Raw genomic sequence first — 19,561 nt, forward strand, 5'->3', positions numbered from 1 at the left:
ATTGAATGCTAGTGGCGGACACGTAAGCTACGCTGTGTTACTCGCGGAAGCCGCCACGTGCAGAGAGAGCACGGGGCGTGAATAGATAGGGAACGGGGCTGGCGCGAGGCCGTGGTGCAGACGCGAAGGGTGTGGAGACCGCGGAGCGCGCGAAGCCAAGCCGCGCAGAGCCGGGAAGCCTAGCAGATGAGAGAGGCGCAGGCTGAAGCGGCTCAGAGCCGGAAAGCTGCCGAGAAGCAGCCTCGGGGCGGGCGCAGCCGGGAAGCCGCGGGGATAAGAATGAGACCGGGAGGCTGCGGGGATAAGAGAAACAGAAGTTTAGAAGTAAGATGAGAGAAATAGGAATGCTGGAAGATAGAAGTAAAATGGGAGAAATAGGAATGCCCGGAGATAGAGAAATAGAGAAATAGAAAGGCCTCCCTACAACACTGCACTGTGAGAGCTTGGATTCGGTCTGCCTGATTAAGTGAGGCGATGAGCACGATGAGCGCCTGCGGCGGCTAGCAGCTTATGCGCCGCAGGTCACCGAAGACAGGCACGAATTAACATCAATAAGGCCTCCCCACAATAGGCACGAACCAACACTAATAAGTCTCCCCCACAATACGGCGATGAGAGGACCCGGATTCGGTTTGCCTGATTGATAGGACTTGTAAGAGCCTGTGGCAACTCTAGCAAGTAGAGCAGAGTGTGTGCTGCGGGACACCGAAGACAGGCGCATATCAACGCCAAAAAATAAAAAGAAAGGGGGATCTGTGGGGAGCAATCCGGACTGGACTGAGTTACTGGAATTAAGACTTATTCTATGCATCTGCTCTCCCACAATATGGTGCTGGGAGAGAAGTAAACAGCTTCCGCACAGCTGCCTCCAGTTCAACTAATAAACTGTAGGACTTGCTCCTGATTGGAGGAGAGCAGCGTACTCGGCGTGTGGGCAGCCGAGTTAGGATTGGCGGAGGAGGACTATAAAGGAGGAGAGAGACGGCATGCACCAGGAACATCTATGGGGAACATCTAAGGGGAACATCTAGCTGAAGGAACACCTGTGCAGCCCCCGAGACGAGCCGGCCGGCGGTGTGCCGCTCCCCTGCGGAAGTGGGGAATGTGGCCATGGGGAACTGCCCTTCCACGGAGGTGGAAGGGATAGTAGCCAACCCGGGAAGAACCAGCAGCAAACCCGGGGAGGGCCGAGCAGACAAAAGAACAGCGCAGGGACTTAGTGTCGTTCCTCCATGAAGAGGGGGAGCGACAGGTAGTATGAACATTTTGAGGATGTTGATTCTTCCAATCCATGAACATGGAAGATTTTTTCATTTTTAATGTTTTCTATTTCTTTCTTTAGTGTTTTATAACTATCACCTTAGAGATCTTTGGCACTCTCAGTGAAATTTATTGCAAGGTATTTAATTCTTTTTGGAGCAATTGTGAATGAGACTGACTGTAAAAGTTCTTTCTCAGCCATGGCATTGCCTGTGTTTTCAAAAGCTGTTGATTTTTCTGTGTTAATTTTATATCCTACCATTTTACCAAACTCTATGATGAGTTTCAGTAGTCTCTCAGTGGAGTATGTTGGATCCTGTATTTATAGAATCATATCATCTGCAAATAGGGATAGTTTGATTTCCTCCTTTCCAATTTGTATCCCTTTCTTTTTTTTACCTAATGGCTTTGGCTTAAACTTCTAGGACTATATTAAATAGCAATGGTGAGAGTGGGCATCCTTGCCTGGTTCCAGATCTTAGCAGGAATGCTTCCAGCTTTTCCCCCATTCAGTAGAATGCTGGCTGTGGGTTTTTTCATAAATTGCCTTGATTATATTGAGGAATGTTCCTTCTATACACAATTTGCTTGAGGTTTTCATCATGAAAGGATGCTGTACTTTATCAAATGCTTTCTCTGCATCTATTGAGATAACCATAAGGTTTTTGTTCTTCAGTTTGTTAATGTGATGTATCACATTTATTGATCTGTGAATGCTGAACCATCCCTGCATATGAGGGATAAATCCCACTTGGTCCAGGTGAATGATCTTTCTGATACAAAAGAAACACTCAGCCAAGTGAAGAGGCAAAAGACAGAATGGAAGAAAATATTTGCATACTATGCAACTGATAAAGGATTAACATCCAGAATCTATAAAGAACTCAAGAAACTCAACAACAAAACAAATAACCCAGTTAAGAAAAGGGCAAAGGACTTTAACAGACATTTTTCAAGAAAGGAAAATCAAGGGGCTGGTGTTGCGGTGCAGCGGATTAAAGCCCTGGCCTTCAGCTCCGGCATCCCATATGGACGCCGGTTCTAGTTCCAGCTGCTCCTCTTCCAATCCAGCTCTGTGCTAAGGCCTGGAAAAGCTGTAGAAGATGGCCCAAGTGCTTGGGTCCCTGTACCTATGAGGGAGACTTTGATGAAGCTCCTGGCTCTGGACTTCAGGTAGTCCCAGTTCAAGCTGTTGTGGTCATTTGGGGAGTGAACCAGCACATGGAAGACCTCTTTCTCTCTCTGGCTCTACCTCTCTGTAACTGTCTTTCAAATAAATAAAATAAATCTTTTTAAAAAAAAGAGAGAGGAAACTGAAATGGCCAATAGACCCATGAATGCTCAGGATCACTAGTCATCAGGGAAATGCAAATCAAAACCACAATGAGGTTTTACCTCACTCCTGTTAGAATGTCTCTTATACAGAAATCAACAAACAAATTCTTGTGAAGATGTGGAAGAAAAGGTTCCCTATTCCACTGTTGGTGGGAATGTCAAATGGTGCAACCACTGTGAAAGACAGTATGGAAATCTGAATATAGACCTACCATATGATCCAGCCATCCCATTCCTGGGAATATACCAAAACCAAAAAAAAAAAAAAAAAAAAAATCAGCATCTGAAAGAATTATCTGCACCCCTATGTTCATTGTAGCATAATTCATAATAACTAAGATATGGAATCAACCCAGATGTTCATCAACTGTTGACTGAATGAAGAAATTATGGTATATATACACTGTGGAGTACCACTCAGTTGTAAAAAAAAAAGAAGAAGAAGAAGAAGAAAAGAAAACAAAAATGAAACCCTGTCTTTTGCAACAAGATGGATACCTTATGGAAAGATGGAAGGATGGAAACCATTATACTTAGTGAAATAAGCCAGTCCCAGAAAGACAGATATATGTTTTCCCTGATCCAAGATAACTGACAGAGTACCTAAAATGTAATGTTTAGGAGTGAAATGGATATTCTGAGATTTGATGATTGTTTATAGCCCTTGTCTCTTCTGTTGAGTAACAGTGTTTTTGTTTTTCCTTCATACTATTTATTGAACTCTTTTACTTAGTGTAGGGTTAACTATACAATCATTAAGTAAACTTAAAAACAGATCTTAGTAAAAATTAACAGTGGGAATGTGAGAGGGAGGAAGAAGAAAGGTTGGAGGTTGGGTGAGGGGGAGGGCAGAAGAGGGAAGGATCGCTATGTTCCTAAATCTTTATATATGAAATACATGAAACTTGTATAACTTAAATAGAATTTTTTAAAAATCTTTTTAAAAAGGGAAGAAATAGAATAGAGGAGATGGAGAGGCTTAGTTCAGAGATTAAAACACACAACAGAAAAAATACATCAATTTTCCCCAAAACTGCAGTATGAATTCAATTCAATCCAATAAAAATCACAAAAGGACTTTTTAAAATATATATTTATTTATTTGAAAGGTGGAGTTACAGAGACAGAGGGAATGAGAGATAAAGAGAGCTTTTCCATCTACTGGTTCATTCTCCAAATGGCCACAACAGCTGGTACTAGGCCAGGTAGAAGCCAGAAGCCAGGAGCTTCTTCTGGGTCTCCCATGTCGATAGTAGGGACCCTGGCACACAAACCATCTTCTGCTATTTTCCCAGGTGCATTAGCAGGGAGCTGGATTGAAAGTGCAGCAGCAGGGACTTGTAACAGTGATTATATGGGATGCCAGCATCACAGGGGTGGGTTCTATAATCTGCTGCCCCACAATGCTGGCCCCAACAGGAACTTTTTGAGAAAAGAAACAAGCTGAGTCTAAAAGTCACATGAAAAGCACAGAACTAGCTGGCGCTGCAGCTCACTAGGCTAATCCTTTGCCTTGTGACGCCAGCACACCGGGTTCTAGTCCCGGTCGGGGCGCCAGATTCTGTCTTGGTTGCCCCTTTTCCAGGCCAGCTCTCTGCTGTGGCCAGGGAGTGCAGTGGAGGATGGCCCAAGTACTTGGGCCCTGCACCCCATGGGAGACCAGGAGAAGCACCTGGATCCTGCCTTCGGATCAGCGTGGTGGTGTGGCCATTGGAGGGTGAACCAACGGCAAAGGAAGACCTTTCTCTCTGTCTCTCTCTCTCACTGTCCACTCTGCCTGTCAAAAAAGAAAAAAAAAAGCACAGAACTAAATCAGTTAAGAGTTTTTAAATGAAGAATAAAGTTGGAAAAATTACACTATCTAACTTTCATTTTTATGAAGCAACAGTAATCAAGAGAGTGTGAAGAGATACATGGATTAAGAGAGTAGAACACAGTACAGAAACAGACCCCTCCCCCCGCCCCCCCCCCACACACTGGGCCAACTGATTTTTTTTTCACAAAGATGCAAAAGGAATTCAATAGGGAAAGGATAGTCTTTTCAACAAATGCTGTTGAAAAGTCTTATACATAACTTCAAAACATAATTCAGGAATAGGCATTGCACAGCAGTTAAAACACTGCTTGGGATGCCCACATCCTATATTGAGGCTCCTGGTTCAGGTCCCGGTTTCCCTTCCAACTCTAGCTTCCTACTGATACACATCATGGAGGCAGCAGGTGATGACCCACGTGCTTGCGTCCATCACCCATGTGGGAGAGCTGGAGTGAGTTCACGGCTGCTTGCTTCAGCCTGCCCAGCCCTGATTGTGGTGGGCATCTGGGGAGTGAATCAGTAGATGGAAGATCTCTGTCCATCTGTCTCTATCTTACAGTCTTCCAGATAAATAGAAATACATAAAAATAAAATACCACTTTAAAAAAATAATTCAGACAGAAAAAAAATGATGAACTGTATTTCATCAAAATTAAGAACTTTTGCTTGATAAAAGACACTTCTAAAAAATGAAATGAGAAAGACAAGCCACAGTCTGGCAGAAAATACCTCAAATTAACATCTCTGATGAAGGCATTGTATCCAGAGGATATAAAGTACTCCTAAAACCCAACAGCAAGAAAACAAACTATCCTATAAGAATTGGCCAGAAGACTTAACTACACCTTTACCAAAGAAGATGAAAAGACAAAAATGTGTTTATTGATTTTTAAAATAGTGCGAAAGGTAATTTAGTAGCAAAAGGACAATCTTTCAACAAACAGTATTGAAGGAACTAAATATTTATATGCAAAAATGAACCTTGATCAAAATCTCACATCTAACACAAAAATTATCTAAAAACTGGACTTAGATCTAAATATAAAGCATAAATTATAAAACTTTTAGAAGACAATAAAGGAGGAAACTCTTTGTGACCTGGAGTTAGGCAAAACAGATCTGAGACTTGACACCAAAAGTAAAATCTATAAACAACAAAAAAATCTATAAAGAAAAAAATTGTTAAATTAGGTTTCATCAAAATTAAAGATTTTTGTTCAGCAAGGTAAATTTTTTAAGATAACGAAAAAACAAGCTACAGATTGGAAAAAAACTAGTTGCAAATTAAATATGACAACTCGTATCCAAAATATATAGAGAACTCTCAAAATTCAGTAATAAGAAATAACCCAATCAAAAAATAGTCAAAAGACTAAACAGAAACTTTAACAAGGAGAATATATGGTTGACAGACAAGTACATGAAAAGAAGTTCAACATTATTAGCCATTATGGAAATTATGATAATTGAAATAGGTCGATCACAAAGGATAAATACTGCATGACCCCTCTTACATGAGGGGACTCCAAAAAGTTCATGGAAAATGGAATTGAAAGATAACACAGCCGGCGCCGTGGCTCAATAGGCTAATCCTCCACCTTGCGGCGCCGGCACACCGGGTTCTAGTCCCGGTCAGGGCGCCGGATTCTGTCCCGGTTGCCCCTCTTCCAGGCCAGCTCTCTGCTATGGCCAGGGAGTGCAGTGGAGGATGGCCCAGGTGCTTGGGCCCTGCACCCCATGGGAGACCAGGAAAAGCACCTGGCTCCTGGCTCCTGCCATCGGATCAGCGCGGTGTGCCGGTTGCAGCGGCGGCCATTGGAGGGTGAACCAACGGCAAAGGGAAGACCTTTCTCTCTCTGTCTCTCTATCTCACTGTCCACTCTGCCTGTCAAAAAAAAAAAAAAAAATAAAAAAATAAATAAATAAAAAAAAAAAAAAAGAAAGATAACACAAATATTCCATGAACATTCTGAGGCCTCTTCATATGAGAGTTACACATAGTCAAATTACAGATAGAGAAAATACAATGTTACCAGGACGCAAAAGGAAGGTGCTTAATAGGCATAGAGTTTCAGTTCTCCAATATGAAAAACTTCGGGAGTTGTTTTCAAAATGGTGTAAAATATTTAAAACTATGAACTGCATAGTTAAAAATGGTTAAGATGGCAAATTTTATGGCACATGTTTTTTACCATAAAAAAAATAACAATGACAATACCAATGGATGTAGAGCAACTAAAACTGTTCTTTATTGCTGGTAGGAATGCAAAATTCTGGAAAACAGCTGCTTGGACGCTTACAAAGGTAAACACACTTAATATACGACCCAGCATGCTCATATCTAGATTTTTCCTAGGGAAATGCAAACTTTTGCTCAAATAAAAACCTATGCAAGATTGCTTACAAGAGTAATTACCCCAAACTGGGAACAACCCACCTGTCCTTCAACAGGTGAGTGGATAAAATCACTATATTCCTAAATTTGTATTTATGAAATACATGAAGTTTGCATATCTTAATTAAAAGGTTTCTAGTTAAAAAGAAAAAACAAAAACCTGTGGTACAATATACGATGGCCTACTATTCAACAATGAAAAGGAATGTTGGTGACATGCAGCAACCTGGTTGAATCTCTCACAGGTGAGTTATGCTGAGTGAAAGAAGCCAGTCTTAAAAGATTTCATACTGAAAGATTCCATATATGTAACATTCTTAAAATGACAGGTCCATGGTAGAGAAGAGATCACTGGTTGCCATAGGTCAACAGATGGGGTGAGGGGTATGGAGTAGGTTAAGACTATAAAACGAGGGGCTGGTGCTGTGGCATAGTGGGTAAAGCCACTGACTCCAGTGCCAGCATCCCATATAGCTGCCGGTTCAAGTCCCGGCTGCTCTACTTCCTATGCAGCTCTCTTCTATGATCTGGGAAAACAGCAGATGGCCTAAGTGGTTGGGCTTCTGTACCCATCTGGGAGACCCAGAAGCAGCTCCTGGCTCCTGGCTTCGGATTGGCCAGGCTCCAACCGCTGTGGCCATTTGGGGAGTGAACTAGCCGATGGAAAACCTCTCTTTCTCTCTTGTTCTGTCTTTCTCTGCCTCTGCCTCTCTCTAACTCTTTCAAATAAATAAATCTTAAACAAACAAACAAAAAGACTATTGAGGCTGGTGCTGCGGTGCAGTGGGTTAATGCCCTGGCCTGAAGCACCAGCATCCCATGTAGGCGCTGGTTCTAGTCCCAGATGCTCATCTTCCGATCCAGCTCTCTGCTATGGCCTGGAATAGCAGTAGAAGATGGCTCAAGTCCTTGTGCCCCTGCACCTGCATGGGAGATCCAGAAGAAGCTTCTGGCTCCTGGGTTCTGATCAGCACAGCTCCGCCTGTTGTGGCCATCTGGGGAGTGAACCAGCAGATGGAAGACCTCTCTCTCTGTCTCTACCTCTCTCTGTAATTCTGCCTGTCAAATAAATAAATCTTTAAAAAAAAAAAAACTATAAAATGATCACTCATGGGAGATTTTGGGAGTGATGAAATTGTGATGTATCCAGATTGTGGTAGGGCTACATAAAATAAACTATATACTAAAAGTCTTAGAACTGTATATACACACACATGTAAATTTGAAAAAAAAAAAAAAAAGAAAGAAAAGAAAAGGGCCAGCATTGTGAAGTAGTGGGTAAAGCTGTTGCCCACAATGCTGGCATCCCATTTGTGTGCCAGTTAATTGTCCTGGCAGCTCTACTTCCTATCCAACTCCCTGCTAATGGCCTGGGAAAGCAGCGGAAGAGATGGCCCAGGTGTTTGGGCCTCTGCTAACTCATGTGGGAGACCTGGAAGAAGCTTCTGGCTCCTGGCTTCAGCCTGGCCCAGCCCTGGCTGTTGTGTCTATTTGGAGAGTGAATCAGTGGATAGAAGAACTTTCTCTCCTTCTCTAACTTTGCCTTTCAAATAAATAATTAAATAAATCTAGGCGCTCAGCCCTCTGCTTCTATGCTGAGTCGCCTGCCTGCCTGGCCAGGTGTAATCTCTCCACTCAACCATGTAACCTCGCTCCCCCCCACCCCAGTCTGAGTGACTGGGCACTCTCTCCCAGATCCTGTCTGGAGAGGTGCCCATCCATTCTTACGGATGTCCCTTCCCTAATAAACTTTGCTACTTTTACTTTCCACTAAAATAAATAAATAAATAAGTCTTTAAAAAAGAAAGGAAAAAACCTAGCTGATCGATGAATGATGAAGAGAATTATCTTTTTTTTTAGAAGGTCATGAATATATATAAAGCAAATGAATGTTCAAATATGTTTTTATATCTGTTTCCCACATAGGCCACACCTCAGCTACTTCTAAGAACCTCTCAGGGATCACACTGGAGTTGTCCAAAAAGAATAAATATATTGGAGCCAGCATTGTGGCACAGTGGGTTAAGTTGTAGCCTATAACATCGGCGTCCCATATGAGTGCCAGTTTGAGTCCCAGCTGTTCCACTTCTGATCCAGCTCCCTGCTAATGTGCTTGGGAAAGTAACAAAAGATGGCCCTAGTGCTTAGACCTTGCCACCCAAGTGGGAGATCTGGATGGAGTTCTAGGCTCCTAGCTTTGGCCTGGCCCAATCCTGGCTGTTGCAGTCATCTGGGGGGCAAACCAGCAGACAAAAGATCTCTTTCTCACCTCTCTCTCTGTAACTCTGTTTTTCAAATAAAAATACATCTTTTTTAAAATAAAAGCAAATAAATATAACTTTTTGAGGACTTTAAGTTCATTGGCCTATGGCCACAGCCAAAAAGAGAGGCAAGGCAGGAAAAAGGTTCTGGAAATGTCAAAAAGCTATTTGTGTTTTCTGAAAGGGCACAGGTTTAACACAGCTGCACAAAACAATGCTCAGTAAAAGGCCCCTTTCCTAGGGGCCCTGTTTGCTGGGGGCCAGTTTACAGGGAAAGTTTCCAACAGGGGCTGCCAAAAGTGATCACAGGTAACCTTGACTTGCTGAGGTCCGGACCACACGGAAACTCTCCTAGTGCTCTCTCAGCTGCGACCTTTTTATTTTCTTTCTAGAAGAGCCACCAAGAAGGAAGCTATAAATATAACACAGTTTTCCCACCAAAAGGGAGGGTGACCAGAGTTGGGGAACGTCTCCTTTTTTTTTTTTCTGGTCTGGAGAAAATGAAAGATAACTAGGAAGAGTGGGAAAATAATACTCTGAAGGAAGTCAGAAAGGAAATGTCTTGAGGAAGAAAAGAGGAATGAAAACTCTAGTCCGAAAGTTCACGACGGAACTAAAAAGTAACACAAAGGAGAAGGAAAGCTCGTGACTGTGCAGCCCTGGCACTGGACAGCAGAGATACCGAGTCAAGAGCAAAGGACGAGGGCCCCTCTGTTCCTAACCCACTGTTCTCTAGCCCCATATATGCTCTTCCCCAGTCCTCCTCCGTGGAATGCCATCTTCATGAGTCTGGGGACTTTCCCTTGTGTCTAGAGCAGCACCTGGGCACATGCTGAGAGCTCAGCGAGTATGTGCGATGTGAACAGGGGACAAGGACTCATCAGTGCTGGCAGGAAGAGTGCAACAGTGGCCACTTCTCACTAAGGTGCCAGAGACACAGCCTGGGACACACCCATGTATCTCATCACAAGTAATGATGGCGGGGCCGGTGCCATGGCACAGTAGGTTAATCCTCTGCCTACAGCATCGGGATCCCATATGGGCACTGGTTCTAGTACCAGCTGCTCTTCTTCCAATCTAGCTCTCTGCTATGGCCTGGGAAAGCAGTAGAAGATGGCCCAAGTGCTTGGGCCCCTGCACCCACGTGGGAGACCAGGAAGAAGCTCCTGGCTCCTGGCTTCAGATCAGTGCAGCTCCAGCCATCGCGGCCATCTGGGGAGTGAACCAACAGAAGGACGACCTTTCTCTCTGTCTCTTTCTCTCACTGTCTGTAACTCTACCTCTCAAATAAATAAATAAAATATTTTTTAAAAAAAGTAATGTTGTCTTCTTGCAATGTGTTTCTCAGGACAGGAAAGAGGACACTAAGACCCCCTAAGTCCTCTTCAATGGACTGTAAAAAATAGCAATGACTGTCTTCCCCTGCAGCAATCTGGATGGTCAGAAGTCCTGAGTAGGAAACAGGAAGGGAGCAGGAGGTGATCTGGCTCTTCTGCCGAAGATCACAGCACACCAGAGTAGATACAGAGTGAAAACCCGCCAGTTTACGGTGTTGAAAACAAGGTATGATTGTGTGGACCCTAACATCCACACAGCCATGCTTGGTGAGAAGACAGGAGGTCCATACCATGAAAATAAAAGGGATATGCTGGGAGGACACCTGTGGCCTTGGCCTAACAAAGAGAAACTTGAAGTTGAATTAGGGAAGGAGGAAAATCTCCCTTCAGAGATCATGAAGGAAAGCAGTTAGAACAGAAAATAACAATGCTAGAGACTTCTGATACTTTCAGAAGAAATGGTATCCAAGGAGTGTGGGAATACCATGCATGGCTCAGAGTTCTTTACACAGAAAAGGGTAATAAACAAAGGGAGACTTGAGATGTCAATACAGGAAAGGAAGTAGTGGAGACACAGTGGGACAGAACTCCCAGCAACTTGGAAGAAACAGATGTGACACTGGGGGGAGGGGTCTATGGTCAGGAGGGAGCAGGCCTATCAGAACCCTGTGAAAGGAAGGGTTGTGTGCACAGGAAAACATCTGGAACAGAGGGGACGTGTGCTGGAGAACATGCAGTGGTGCACACATAGAAAGAACATACAATGTATGGTCAGAAAGGAGTAACACAGATCTCCCAGTTAGGAGGATCTGGGCAATGCTTTCCACATAACAGGATGTTCAATGGGCAGAAAGTGATGGAGATTGCTGATAGGGAACTCTCAACTCCCTAGACATTTATAAGATAACTTAATTCCTACTGACAAATTCTAACTTTAAGAACATGACAAATTCATGTTCTGGACTTCATTTTAAATAATGAATAAGTAGTTGGTACAGTACTAAGTGAGAGAGGAGCATTGTGGCACAGTAGGTTAAGCCACCACCTGCAACGCCAGCATCCTATATGAGTGCCAGTTCACTTCCTGGTTGCTCCACTTCTGATCCAGCTCCCTGCAAATGAGCCTGAGAAAGCAGCAGAAGATAACCCAAGTGCTTGGGCCCCTGCACCCACATGGGAGACCAGGAAGAGACTCCTGGCTCCTGCCTTTAGTCTGGCTGTTGTGGTCATTTGGGGAGTGAATCAACAGAAAGAAAATTCTCTCTCTCTGTAACTCTGCCCTTCAAATAAACAAACTAAGTCTTAAGAAAAACAAAATACAAAAAACTTGGGAGAAATTACAATGTTAGCTTGATATGAAAGATAACAAAGAAAGGGCATATGAAGCATGGCTAGGTATATGGTCAAGAGGCTAGACACATGGCTAGACCAGGACAAGAGGCCTGTTGATAACTGTGCCCTGGCACACGCTGCATGGGTCCTGGGACTCACTAAGAACAAGCAACTGGTGATTGAGTTCCTGTAGTAAGAAACTCTGACAATGAACATAGTTAAAGAGAATGAAAGAAATGGACATGATGGAAGGATCACTATGTGACAATATGATTAGGCCATACATACTTATGAGGGTACTTCAAAAAGTTCATGGAAAATGTAATTAAAAGATAAGTTTGGGGGCTGGCACTGTGGTGCAGTGGGTTAAAGCCCTAGCCTGAAGTGCCAACATCCCATATGGGTGCCAGTTCTAGTCCTGGCTGCTCTTCTGATCCAGCTCTCTGCTATGGCCTGGGAGGGCAGTGGAAGATGGCCGAAGTCCTAGGGCCCCTACACCCATGTGGGAGACCCAGAGGAGGCTTCTGGCTCCTGGCTTCAGATCAGCACAGCTCCATTGTGGCCATCTAGAGAGTGAACCAGCAGATGGAAGACCTTTCTCTCTGTCTCTACTTCTCTGTAACTCTTTCAAATAAATAAAATCTTAAAAAAAGATAAGTTTGGTGCCCCCAAATTTTTTGAAACCCATGCATAGTGTTTTCATAATGTGTTTTCCATGAACTTTTTGAATATCCCCCTACACATCCTAGTACTCTAATGCATCACTCAACAATGGGGATCGGTTTTGAGAAATGTATGGCTGGGTGGTTTCATCACTGTGTGAACAGAACAGAGTATTGTTACGAAACCTGAGCTATGGTGCCGCTAGACCATATAGTGTTATGGACCACCATTGCATACGTGATCCATCACTGACTGAAACACAGTTATACATTTTGGCTGCATACTTGCACATACATATATCAGGGGATAATTAGAAAAATAGAGATAATTTCTTTTAGACCAATATAAAAGAAAATGTCCCCAACAGTTAGTGCTGGGAATTAGGAGCCCAGGAAGAAGCACAATGACTCTTGTTATTTGGCTTGCTGGAGATGGGGGATTTCTACCTAGGGACAAAACTGGATGGTTGGCCAGGTCCTTGACTATCCTAAATTCTCAGTTTCAATAGAAAACTCAGCAAGTGTCTCACTACAGTAACTATAAGAAGTGTTTGGCTGTCTTTGGACAAGTATTAATAGTTTCAGTTTTCAGGTATATTATGGGTTAAAATGAATTTTATAAATTAATTTGTGAACATACCCATTAGATTTAGTGATCTAAATGGAGAACTGTGGACATGATGAGTATGTAAGTTAGGGACTGTTTGCAGACAGAGGTTAAAGGAGGTATTATATTAACTTTTATGGGCATTCTCTGTAGGATTTGCTATTTGAATCCACCAAAAAATACCAACATATGAGGGATTTTAAACTTGGACTCTATGAAGCTGACTTTCTGACGTTTGGTTTGATGGCCTGTTGGACTCCAGCTCTTAGATTTGACTTTAAGAAACTAAGCTGTAACAAAATGTTTATATCACAGAGTTAATTCCCTTTTGCCTTTGCTCCTTTTCTGGTAGAACTGTAAAGAGCGCAACTATATGATTTATTAGGAGCCATGGTGCTGGCAACAGGTATCAAAATCAACAATCATGAGGTTCATGAATGTGAAGCATTTTAATGTTAAACTATTGGATACAGCAAAGTTTATGATGGACCAGGATCACAATGTATCCAGACCATTATTGACAGAAGGAAATGCCTGCTATGTCAAATTTATGTGATCTCTTCCCAGGATTTCTCTGCTTTCCCTCCCATCCCTCCTTCCTGCCTCTCCTCACTGTTGCCTTCCCAGGAAAGTTGCCCTGACCACCTTCTTTGAAACTGTAGCCGCCCTCTCATATTCCCTAGCCCAATTCCTTGATTTTATTTTTCTCTTCTCACTTTCTAATATACTATCTAGTTTATTTGGGTTTGCTTTTTGCTTTCTACTCCTACTAGAATGTAAGCTCCATGAGAAAAGGAAGTGCCAGCTCTGTGGAGTCACTAAGGTCTGAGGCAGGATCACTAGGGTCTAGAATTGTGCCTGACACAGAGTAGATGAAGATGCTCAGTACAGATCTGTTGGGAGGGCAAAACAGCACTGTGTATCATGTAAGCAAGGAATCCTATGTGGACATGGATGAGCTGTGTGGCCTTTGGCTGGTTATGTAACTTCTGTGCAACAATAAATTGAGAAAAGGAAGATATTTCTTCCCCTTTCTCCACTATGGTGTGAGGGTGACAAATACATAAGAGCATAGTAGAATGAGACAAATAAAATGAAAATGCTGTCTGTCAGGCATTAAAGCAACCACAGCAGCCCTTAACAAATATCACCTTGAGCAAATCTAACTTTTAATTAATCCCAAGTGGCAACCCTATGCCTCTATGGTTATAGAAAATATGATTCTTCAAACACAATTTTGATCCTTGCCAAATACTTTTCTACACATATATTGCTGTAAGTAGGCCAGTCAAGTAGAATCGAAATAGTTTTTCAAACCAAATCCTTGCAATAGCCAAACTAGCATACTAAGCAAACCCATGTATTAGAGTCACCTTTAAGGACCACCTCTTTCTGACCTGGGTGGGAAGTTGTCTTCTGGGGATACAACACAACGTAATGGGCAAAAGCACTGGTGGTGGCAACTTATTGTTTGGGTTCAAATGCCACCTTTGCCACCCGTCAGGTGTCCTGGGCAAGCCATCTGGATTGTCTGGCCCCAGTTTACTCATCAGTAGAACTGGGGTGATGTTAGCACTTAAACATCATTACGTTGTTTTGGTGATGCAATGAGTTAAGGTGAAAAACATTCATGAAGCAGAGCCTGGTATATAACAGTATATAGTAAAAGGAGCCATTCTTACTAGGAGGGAATGCAGAGGACATTCAGTAAACTGAAGTTTCTACCAGATGGCTCTCTGCAAGTTAGTCTGGTTCCTAGAATGCTAATACTTACAACAATGTTATCTAAAAATCTAGACAGGCATTCCTTTCTCATTACTAATAATATAAATAAAAGTCATAAATTCAATGAAGATAAGTTGCCTTGATTTTCTTTGTTTAGGAATATGATTTGCTTTTAAATAAGGGTGAGAGATAGGCAGAAGAAAGTTTCTCTGATGAATACTATTAGCTTTTTAACAGCAGTCTACAGTTGTCATCATGAAGTACATATTTTTGGTTAGGATTTTAACCATTTTCTCTTTTTTTTCATTAAGATTTTTTTAAATCTTCAGTTTATTTTATCAAATCCCCAAGTACTCAGTACTACAGTTTTAGTTACATAGAATATTCAACAAAGAAGCAATTCAAGGCACATTTTTGAGATTATACACACACACACATATAAATACTAGTTATTTTCTGTTTATTTACAAATTATCTAGTCTCAGATATCTGTTAAAGCAAAAGAAACAGATTAAGACACAAGGATGGCTGGGGTTGGCAGGGGATCTGATTTGCCTGAAATACATTTGTACACAGTGATTTTCCACTCTCGTCCTCCACTCCCTGTGTCCACTCATAGCATTTATCATCAGTACTTTACCTGGAAGGAAAGTTCCATGCAGGCAGGAACCTTCTTTGCTTATCTGCTTCCATAACAGTGCCTGGCACACAGCACATTTCCAGTGTGGACAAACATAGACTCTATGAAAGGGGTTTGTATTCACCTGCTTTCCTCAGGTCAGGCTACCTCTCAGGTGCGTGGGTAGTTGTGCACGGACACTGACGAGCTTGGGCCAGTTGAGCAGATGTAAGTATTGATAAAAAGGGTGCATTCAAAGAAAAAGAAGGGTGGCCAAAGGAAATGAGAAGAAGAGGGGGCAAAACACAGGGGGAAAGTCAAGGGCAGCTTTTGTAAATCAAGGAATGACTACTGGGGAATGTCAAATGTTGAAAAGATTGAACTAGATGCAAATCAGAGTGTGACATGGAATGTAATGATTAGGAGGCTTGGAATAGCCTCAGTGGCTACTGGATACAAAAACAGACTGCAGTGGAAAAATGAATGAGAGTCTGGGAGTCAGTGGAAGCAGCAGATATAGATTGGATTTTCAAAATATTTGGTCTTGATGGCAACAGATCATGGAAGTTGGAGGAGTAACTCCTTAGAAAGAGTGTTTGCATCCTTAGCTTGGGTTAATGCAAGTATATTTAAAGACCCAGAGGAAGGATTCTCATCTGTCCCAAACAAAACAAAACAAAACAAAAACTGATTATGTAGGACAAAAAGCATAATCCATATTTTGAGCTCTAAAGATGGAGACGGGATGAAACCTATAGCAAAAGTGGGACTGAAAAAGGAGATAAAAAGCAACAAAGAGGAGGAAGTAGGTAGAAAAGAGGAATATTCTCCTGCCCTAAAACCTAACAGCCACACACTGAACAGCCTAAACCAGAGACCAAGATACTGGTAGCTTTTTGCTTTAAAACAAGGCCAGAGAATTGGAATCTGGGCACAAACCCAACCTACCTTATGGGATGAGATTGTTTGGGCTTAATTGGGGATCCAAAAATAGAGGTGACTCAAAGACCACCGAAACAGGCTAGAACACACTCCTTATCTCCCACAACAGTAAAGGTACTATTAAAATGGCACTAATGAATCAGTGTTATATACTACCTACCACCTACTAAACATTCTTACAACAGAAACTCAGATCAGGAAAAACAGCGACCGCTGGGTTGCAGAACACAGTAAGATCAATTTCACTGCTTAAGTTTTTGAAGAAGAAAATACTTTTCCCTTGATTTTTTTTCTGAATTCATTGATTTTCCTCTAGATGTGACATCTTTCTTCAATGTGAAAAAAATTAACATTATGATACACTTTGTTTCAAAATTTATAATACATTCCAAATATCTCAGCAGTAATTTAAACTTTAAAGGTGACAATAAAATACTTGATCATGGGAAAATGTATAACAAGTTGTGAAATTCAAGTAAAACATTAACATTATGAGTTGAAAACAAATGGTACAATAAACATAGCAGGCAAATTCACAAAACAGACAATAAGGCATTTAATAATTTTGGGGGTTTTTGATAAAGTTTGGTAGTCCTTAGGAACTAGGGATGCAGTATTCACAAATAACTTCTCAGAGCTAAACTTATATAAAATTCTGTGTGAACAGGAAAAGAAAACAAAGAAGGACAGACTATTCTCACTCTTAATAAACTGGAATCACACAAAATAACATTGAATATTATTTTAAATGGCTTTTCTTAAATATTCAGGGTTGGCGGAAATGTATCAGAGCCTCCCTGCTGCTAGAATAATTAAAAAGAGATAAGATGGAAAGAGGAAGGAGAAGTCCTTGTAGATGTCTTCTATACTTTAAGGAGAGAAAGTTTAGCAGCCCGGAGGCAACCAAAGGGCAAGAGAGGTACCTGCAGGGACTTCTATCAGAACCCTATCTCCATCCTGAGTAACCACAGTAACTTGAAGAACTAGTTTCCCCCAAGGTTCAGGAAAATACGAGAAGAAGGCACTTAAAATGGCTACTGTGGCTCCACACAAAACTGAAGAGTGAGGGAGAACAAGATGTCCAGCCACGAACTAGAAGGTGTCAAGAATCTCCCTGAAGCACATTAGAACTCAGTTCGTGCCACCCCCTGATTCTGCAGATGAGAAAACCAAGGCGCAGAGGGTGAATCTCACTTGCTCAAAGTCACAAGGCATCTTGATGGTGTCCTCAACACTTGTCTGTGTCATCCCACTGTCTCCTAATCCAGGAAGCCACTCAGGACTGAAAAGAACCCAGCAACCAAGAGATCATTACTTTTCCCTTAGCCAACTCTCAATTTTTTCCCTATATTTTTATTATAGAAAATGTCTAACACCTGTAAGTAGAGAGATAAGAATAATAAACCCCCTGTACAATGATTAATTCATGGCTGATTTTCTTTCTTCTATACTCTCATCCATCTCAATCCTCCTACAGGATTATTTTGAAACAAATCTTTAATATCATAAAAATTAAATGCTCAGAGAAACTATATAGCTGCAAATGTAGCAGAGAGTTTTCCTCAGGGAACTGTGATGTCCTTATTCCACGCCCTCATGCCATATGTAGTATGCGTTAGTTTATTTTGAAACTAAAGGCCAGTCTTATCTCAGTGCTCTGACCAGCAAGACACTCCCTGTGGCCCTGTACACACACTCACAATGTTGGGCTGACACGGCAAGGTATTTCGATGATGGTATTGTTTGGGGCAGTAAACTAAGTATGAAGAGAAACAACCTTTTATGTTCAACAAAAAATCTACTGACACTGAGTACTTGTTTAAATTGGGCTTAATTAAGGCCTGAGATTTAAAGGCAATTTCTTATACGAGTCCATGTGAAAGGCACTAAACAATGTAATTCTTACATTGAACAAATCTACAGGTTATATTAACTGAAAATACAGCAATAGGGTTACTGCTTCCTAGGAAAGAGAGCATTTATGTGTCTTAAAAACATGACATGAGTTTAAAATGAAACAACAAACAAGGCAACAGTTTTCTTACATACAGCTATTGAAATCTTGCCTACAGACTAAATACAGCAGAAAGGACATTTTTAACAAGTTTTAATTAACAAATAAGACTGTGCTACTAAAAGGAGATACTTAAAACAGGTAATTGTGTGTGTCTGTACAAGAGAATTTTGCTACCACAATGTTGATGAATAATATTACCACTTCCAGTTCTGTACTATTTCACATCCCCCTACTCATAAGTCCAATTTTATATGAATTTATAAATATAAATTTTAAAAACATTAGAAAGTCAAAACAATACAAGAGGAAGTCTAAGATGTTTTCCATTAAATGAGGTAATATCCCTTAAATATAGATTTTTTTTTGCTGAAAAAGCATCTTGAAAAATATAATATTCTATTTGGAAACATTTTAACAATTTATCTTAGTTTATAACACAGTTATGAGACTCATACCTGCTGAAGTTTCTCTAAATTTGTCGCTGGTCTTCTTTTTCCTCCATTTCCAAGGCTTAAAGATTTTACCGATGGTGGATAGTTTCCCCTTTCTCTTGAATGGAGGTGTTTGGGAACCTGCTGTGGGGCCATCTGAATTTGCTATAGAAGCTTTGTCCAGTCCATCAACTGTTCAGAGAAAAAGAAAGTCAGAAGAAGGCTTCAGTCAAAGTTTGTAACAACAGCATCCACTTCATCCTGGCCTGTTAACAGTAAGCATGCCTACTCTCACGGAATCTCACGTAACGTTTATTCTGTCCCATTTTACAGCTGGTAGGAACCTCCTGGTATCAATCAGTAAGTCAATCAATCAGAAATTATATTCTTAGGTAATCATTTTGGGGAACCAGAAAAGAAGCTAGAGCCTTACATGACAGGTAGGGCCAGACACACAAGAGCCTGTGAAACGCAGCCGGATCCATCCGCAACAACAGCATCAATATTTCACGCAAAATATTCTAAGGATTCCTGAGGTAGGATGTTCCTCCAGAGACTAGTTTGGCATTGTTAGCAATGAACATTACAGTTACAGTGTAGTTAAAACCATGGTTTCCCCTTCACAAAATATAATTTGATGCCAGGAAGTAAATGCTATTTTTACAATGCCAAACTATCTTTTGCCTCTATTACAAAAAAAAAAAAAGTTGTTATGTTTCAAGTAAAACGATAGTTAATACTAACAAGATATATGTGGAAAATATGGGCACTGGGTATGACCAAACAGATCTTTGTATGCCATTATTTTGTTGATTAGAAAAA

General features: G+C 41.4%; 1 protein-coding gene across 10 annotated transcripts in view; it reads right to left on the reverse strand.

Annotated features, from left to right (window-relative positions):
• Positions 1-19,561, reverse strand: part of PHACTR2 (phosphatase and actin regulator 2) — a 321,121-nt gene that overhangs the window by 85,032 nt on the left and 216,528 nt on the right. For all 10 annotated transcript variants that reach the window (XM_051854253.2, XM_008263585.4, XM_051854256.2 and 7 more), the window contains exon 2: positions 18,764-18,931. In XM_051854253.2, coding sequence (XP_051710213.1) covers positions 18,764-18,931 — 168 coding nt within the window. The remainder of the gene's footprint in view (positions 1-18,763; positions 18,932-19,561) is intronic.

This window comes from Oryctolagus cuniculus, chromosome 5 (genome assembly GCF_964237555.1).
Source record: "Oryctolagus cuniculus chromosome 5, mOryCun1.1, whole genome shotgun sequence".
Taxonomy (NCBI): Eukaryota; Metazoa; Chordata; class Mammalia; order Lagomorpha; family Leporidae; genus Oryctolagus; species Oryctolagus cuniculus.